The sequence below is a fragment of the Labeo rohita genome, chromosome 11 (assembly GCF_022985175.1).
Source record: "Labeo rohita strain BAU-BD-2019 chromosome 11, IGBB_LRoh.1.0, whole genome shotgun sequence".
Taxonomy (NCBI): Eukaryota; Metazoa; Chordata; class Actinopteri; order Cypriniformes; family Cyprinidae; genus Labeo; species Labeo rohita.
Genome location: NC_066879.1, coordinates 6,839,938 through 6,847,255, shown reverse-complemented (window position 1 = coordinate 6,847,255; position 7,318 = coordinate 6,839,938). Strand labels below are relative to the sequence as shown.

The 7,318-nt window shown below is 35.8% G+C and overlaps 1 protein-coding gene across 2 annotated transcripts in view; it reads right to left on the bottom strand.

Moving 5' to 3' along the window:
- Positions 1-3,172: 3,172 nt before the first annotated feature.
- ly75 (lymphocyte antigen 75) overlaps positions 3,173-7,318 on the bottom strand; it is a 41,041-nt gene continuing 36,895 nt past the window's right edge. For both annotated transcript variants that reach the window (XM_051122178.1, XM_051122179.1), the window contains exons 32-35: positions 7,083-7,241; positions 6,054-6,176; positions 5,705-5,887; positions 3,173-4,509 (exon numbers count right to left, since the gene is read on the bottom strand). In XM_051122178.1, coding sequence (XP_050978135.1) covers positions 4,337-4,509; positions 5,705-5,887; positions 6,054-6,176; positions 7,083-7,241 — 638 coding nt within the window. In that variant the 3' untranslated portion in view covers positions 3,173-4,336. The remainder of the gene's footprint in view (positions 4,510-5,704; positions 5,888-6,053; positions 6,177-7,082; positions 7,242-7,318) is intronic.

Here is a 7,318-nt window from a genome sequence, read left to right as displayed (position 1 = left end):
GTGTGTCAAACCAAGCCCTGTCGAGGTAGAGCAAGAACTAGGAAAATCAGGGGCAAAAATAAAGGTGAAAATACATTTCATGAATAAATGAATTTCATAAATTAATCTAAATAAATAAAACATAAATGTGATAATTATTGTATAAAAATGTATTTAATAAATTACTAAAATAATAAAATATAATTTGCACATTATTGGCTGCAGCACTAGGCAACCTGCATATGCATTTTTTTATAATGTTTTTTTTTTTTTTTTGTCGTTTTCTTGTCTTGCCGTAAACAAGAATTATGTTGGTATGGAAAACATGAATTTTAATACATCAACACCACGTAAAATATGCATATTTATATAACGCACATTATATGCATATTTCAAACGTTAAAGGGGTCATCGGATGCTCATTTTCCACAAGTTGATATGATTCTTTAGGGTCTTAATGAAAAGTCTATAATATACTTTGGTTAAAAATTCTTAATGTTAGTGTAAAACAACACCCTCTTTACCTTGTCAAAATGAGCTCTGCAAAAATCATCCTGTTCTGGTCGAGGTTGCTTTAAATGTTAATGAGTTCTGCGCGCTCCGCCCCTTTCTTCTCTCTGTGGAGTGACAAGCCTGTTTACTTTAGCCGCATTTAGCCACGTTATTAGGAAAGGTGATCGCAAATATTAATTAAAAAACCCTTATACTCACTTCTGCTGTAAGTGAAGCTGGATCATGAATGATTCGCGCAAACATAAACGGATTATGTAGATCGGGAGGCGCATTTCTATTCACAAACAAACATAATCCACTGCATTTTCAGCGGCTCAGATGTCGGGAGTAAATGACGACCACTATGTTCATTATTACATCCAGGAACACAACACCTCCATCGCTCAGTCAGAGATATTCTTGTCTGACTGTTACAGCTTATTTAAGGCGGGTCTGAGGTAGGACGCTCATGTCAATCAACTATCGTGGAAGCGGCCTCTGGCATCTGAGAATGGCTTGATCTGAAAAAGGGGATATTATTTTTACAGATTAATTAAAACCACTGCATAGATTTTTATCATTATAGGGTAGATTTGTACATACACTCCCAACACACATTAAAGTTCAAACAACATGTAAAAGTGAACTTTGCATCCAATGACCCCTTTAAATACGTGCTGTTTGCCCGTATTTAACGTGCTGATTTTTCACAGCAAACACCATGTATTTAACGTGTTAAATATGCACATTTTACCTGTTGACCTGTTAAAATTCACATGTTTTTAAACCATTTGACCTTACATAAGTCAGACTACATGTTCATCACTTGTCGTATTTAACGACGAATTTCATGCTTTGTTTGCTGTCTTTCATGTCTGCTGTCTTTGATAAGATAACCTACCATGAACGTAAACCAACAATGGCTATCAAACAACGTGTTTTGCTCTGTCTTGTCGTCAGAAAAGCCCAAAAAGAAAGAAAACCTCACAGTGGACACAAATCTGGATTGCATGAAGAGGACAGTATGGACTGTCAAAGAGAACTGAGGTAAAATAGTGTTTATTTAACCTTTTTTCACTCTGTTGCAGTTGTCCCTCCAGGAAACAGTTTGGACGATTTGGTCAGTTACCCGGATGCGCGCCAAACTGGCGATCGTATATATATCTATAGTGCATTCAAGTCATGTGACATGTCGGATAGATTGCATTTACGAGTTGAACGCACATGAACGACACCACAAAGTCGTTATTACCAGTGGGAAACTTGAAATTTCCTTTAAGCCCCAAGTTGAAAAAACGTGTGGGATGCAAGGGATGGCAGCCAAAAGACAATAGATATGCATTGTCTGTACTAACGGTAAATTTGTTGAAATAAAATGATTATTTTTTGTAATGTACAATAAAACTATATAAGTTACATATACAAAATATTATATTACTGTATAATTACCATAGAATATATAATGATGCATTTACATCACCTTCATAAATTGAATAAAAACAGGATGCACATTTTTATTCATCATTTTGTAGATGCAGAGTTTAACAAATTGTTAAATTTTATGTAGTAAAGGTAAATCGCCATCTTCTTCCAACCAAAGTGACTTGAACGCACCTTAAGTCCTAATGACGACTTGTCAAATTGTAAGTAAGAACATCCCAGGAGGACTTGAATGCAGCATATGTTAGCAATACTGTATACAACAGCATGGATTGCATGGCTAATGTACTACTAAACAAATGGTTCTGCTAATTTATGCTGTCTAAACCATGGAAAAAACATGTGGAAGCTGCTAAATCATATAGAGAAAGACTTAGTAAGCATGAAAGGGTGCAATATTTTGGCAAACTAAAGTTAATAGGTGGTAAAGATACGTACAAGCAGTATTAATTAAGATTTTAGCCTAATTTTTCACCTACCTGAAAGAAAAGCACAAACATGAATGGTGTCAAGATTCTTGCACTGGAAATCCTGGTTTAATTTGCCAACCATAAATGCCTTTTGTTCTTCAGTTTTTTGCACACTTCTCTTTGATTTGTTATAACGTTTGTCAGTCTATAGTACTCCAAATGTTTTTCCCGGTCCGACAGATTAGTACAGCCCAAAACATGACAATAATTAACCATTAGCAATAATCAGCAAAATATGTAAGTTTCATTCGCTTCAGTGGCATTGTTTACATTCAGTGCCGCCAATATGGCCGATTGATGATGCGTTGTGAAAACACTTTATTGTTGCCATAGCTTCACGAACATGCATCTGTATCCAGTGTAGACAACATAGCGGCAGTGATTGTAATTTATATTTGCTTTTGACAAATATAACGCATTCAAGTGATCAGCCGTTGATGAGAAGATGACTATTTGTCGATGTCTTGCTTTGGAGGCAGTGTTTATGCTAATGTTTATGTCTAGGTGATGTCACCTTGCACCTCAGGTCCAAATAAGCCAGTTATGGAGCTTGATTAAATAAATGCTTTGTGTATAATGATGTTTAAATTATCGCAAAATATCAAGGCATATTTGATTTCTCATGTTATGACCCCTTTAAATAATACATTTTGCCAGCCTGGGTATGTACTAATCCAGCATCAACACACTAATGAATACTGCACCTAAGCAACTAAAACTAAAAAGCAATTTAACACTATGACCGAAAAACATGTCTATTGATGTTTATTAACAAACACAGGGACATATAATATTAGAAGACATAAATTGTTTTATTGAGCATCTGCTGTGGTCAAAACAGAGGAAAGCTGATATGTAATCAAATCAAAGACAAGGATAACAAAAGATTATGAAAAAAAATATATATTATTTTTTTTTTCTTTCAAAAGCAGCGTTGTCTTTAGTGAAAATTTTTGGGTTTACAATATGTTACCTTAAAATCCCAAAGCATCTTTGGTGTAGTTAAAAACCCCCAAAAACAATCAAAAGCAACAAGAAAAAAAAAGACATATTTACAAAGCATGTACTAAATCCTTAACTAAAATTGTGAAATTTGTGCTTGAAGCTAGATTCAAACAGCTCATTAAAGTGCATCAGATCTCAGTAGTTTGAGCGAATTAAGCATAAGAGTGCATAGATATTGTCTCTGACTGTGTCAATTCTCATTTTATTATTAACATCTTATACAGCACTGTTTACTGTGTTACCATAAGCTGTTATACAGCACTTGGATATTACTGTAATGAAGGCAAACAATGCCATAATGCCAGGAGAAGTATGTGATACATCAACACAGGAAAATAAAACACTGGAAAAAACACAATTTCGGCAAGTTCGAAAGGAATGTTCTATTTACCGCTGACTAATATCTATGAAAATTTCAAAGAGTGGCATTCAGAAAAAAAAAAAAAAAAAGAAGCACAAAAATAAATTATTTTAAATGAAATAATACAGTTTCGGGATGCTTCACGTTTTGTTAAAATCACATCTTTAAAAGGTAAAGAAGAAAAAGTGTCAAAAACATACATTCTTAAAACTTTCCCAGCTCCATGCGCAAGTTAATATTCAGTGCTGCTCAAGAGGAGTGAAAAACCCTGATCTGATAACTTAATATCAAGAAAAGCCAAAGTAACACAGTCAAATTTTTATAGTACGATAAGTACCTGCAGTCCTCCCATGAAAATATACACAAGCATTTCAGACATCTTAATTTAAAAATTAAAACCCTTCAAATAATATCACTCCTGTTTTATTTTACACAAACGGTTGAGATGTCTGAGGTGAAAAGTAATAAATAATCTTAGTTTGAACCACTGAAGCAGGTGTTTCTGGTTTCTGTTGATGTCACAGAGGAGTGCTTGGAGTAAAAGGCACATTATTGCTACCGTGTCATTTGACATTATTCAGCTGAGCTGTTATTCTTCCTCATTGATCATACTCGCACTGTCCGCATCATCAAAGTTGCGCTGGTAGCGTACTGTCGAATGGAAGCGATGCTTGTTTTTATGGTAGATGATAAAGGGGATAGCCGCGAAGATGCAGATGAGTAGAATGACGAAGAAGACCAAGGCCACCGGGCTACCTGGATCTGCACATGCAATATCCAACATGTCATAACACATTTGCAAAATAATTCTTATTTGTAAAGCATATTAATAGTAATATTACACACATGTACACACACACATGTAATATAACATTTTCTATAAATATTTTTAACACTGCTGAACTGGAAAAATGAATCTCCTGCATTTTATATATATATATATATATATATATATATATTATTGTATTTTATATTTTTACAATTTTTTTTATTTTTTTACCATATTTTATATTATTACCAATGTATGTTATGAGACATTTTCAAGTAGGGCTGGGCGATATGGGCCAAAAAAATGATCACATTATTTTTTTTCGTATCAGTTGATATCGATAATTATCACGATAAATGTCAAATTTTTATTTCTTTCAAGTTTAAAGTCAGATTTTTGCTCCAAAGTGAAAGTTGTAGAAACCAGACCATTAATTTTCCTTAACAAAATAAATGTCTAAATAGAAAAATTAATTTCTGCATGTTCTAATGAGTTATATTGTTTCAAATCAAGAAACAGGTTTTGGTTGTCTGGTAATGATAATGATAATAATAATAATACGCGCTCGCGACCCGCTCTGTTTTTCCAGGTGCATCCGCGCCACATCGAGATAATGTTTCCACTGGCACGTAGCGAGTGGAGCAAAGTGAGCGTTCTCCATTCATTCCTATGGAAGTCGAGCATAAACGCTCACGAGGTGCATTATGGGATTGAAAGCGGCATGGAGAAAGCTTTGAGAGTGGCTGAGAGCATCAAAAAGGATGGGCAAACTCTATGCAAATCACGAGCGAAAAACGCCAGGCAACAACCGCTGTGAAAAGTAGGTTTTGACGTATATTTCCGAATGTTTGCGGAACTGGTGGATTACTGAGCTGAAATCACATATCATGCAAAAGTAAATGCACTTTGCATGCTTTCATTATATGCTAGTGTTTAGTTTGCGAATCACCGTTAAAATAAGATGAAGAAATGCAAACAGGGTGTAAACAGAGGCGTACTCTGTCCTAAATTTCACACGCCCCAAAGCAGTAGGGTTGTAGTGTTGCCGGTGGCACTGAGCATGGATTTGACACATAAAAATTATATCGAACATTTATCTAACTCTTTATATCGTTTTATCGAGGAAAATTATATTGCGATAATTATCGCCCAGCCCTATTTTCAAGGTGAGAAATGTTGAGGACTCACAGGCAGGTGCTTTACAGACGATTCGGCTGCGGCTGTTCGAGCAGCTTGTGTGGGTCCAGGTGCCGTTGCTAGACACCATGACTGCGCAGATCTGCGACACCTGCGGTGATAATTGTGGCCCTATTTCTGCATTCCATCTAGAGAAGTCCAGTTCGCTGCCATCATGCCAACTCGTGGGCTTACCTTGTGTAGAGATTTACAAAGATTAACAGAACTGAAATAAGTCTACGAAGTCCCTTGCCATTTGTAAACATTTCTATTTTTACTCTGTGTCATTTAAAGATCTAAGTTGCCATGCATTACTCAACTATTCAACTTTTCACATAGTGTGATTGAATCATCATTTTACCTTTGGCATCAACGTGGAGCGCCAGCCACACTCGGCTTGTGATGGAAGGGTTCTTATTCATGTAGTCCGAGACAAAATCATTCTCCTCTTTACTCTTGATGGTTAAAAGCTTGGAGGATGAATCTGCCAGTCACATGGGAGAAATACAGTTGTTAGACACTTTTAGGTTGTTTTTACATGGTTTATACAGTCTTGGATTTGAGAAACTGGTCCTGGAAGTGTTTAAAATGGAAATACATTACGTAAATTGCCACTTTCCATCTGATGCTTATTGGACAGAAAATGACTTTTAGGAGCAAGAATATTTTGTGCTAGTATTTGAGTTTTTTTCAAGTTGGTCTATTATCATGGTAATGTTGGCAAATTTCAAATGTGCCCCTAAATGGCATGTTTTGGTTGGCTGCATGTGTATTGTTGTACGTATCTAACTGGCAAATTGGACGTGATACAAGGTGAAACTTGTTAAAGGGATAGTTCCCCCCAAAATTTTAATTACCCCATGATTTAATCACCCTCAAGCCATCTTAGGTGTATATGACTTTCTTCTTTCAGATAAATGCAATTTGAGTTATATTGAGAAATGTCCTGACTCTTCCAATCTTTATAATGGCTGTGAATAGGTGTTGAGATTTTGAAGTCCAATAAAGTGCATCCATCCATCATAAAAAGTACTCCACATGACTCCAGGGGGTTAATGAAGGCCTTCTGAAGCAAATCGATTCTTTTGCGTAAGAAAAATATCCATATTCGCTTCAGAAGGCCTTTATTAATCCTCCAGACCCATGTGAAGTACTTTTTATGATGGATGGATGCACTTTATTGGCCTTCAAAATCTCAACAGCCATTCACTGCTAATATAAAGCTTGAAAGAGCCAGGACATTTTTTTATTTAACTCTGAATGTATTCGTCTGAAAGAAGAAAGTCATATACACTTAGAATGGCTTGGGGGTAAGTAAATCATGGGGTAATTTTCATTTTTGGGTGAAATGTTCCTTTAAAAGACAGCAATACAGGACATGTACACTCACCCAGATTCTGACATACGTTCTTGGCGTTGTCCATGGTAAAAACAGAGTAGTTGTGCATGTTGAATGCATAACAGTGATCTTTAAAAAGGATCCATGAAAAGTGACCATCGTCCTTGGGACAACTGCTGCTGGACTGAGAAGAGAGTTGTGCACTAGTTTCTGGGGAAAAAAAGTAAATGGAGAACCAGTCTGAGTCTGAGCTTTTCAGAACAACAGTTGTGTTTGTGTTGTGTCAT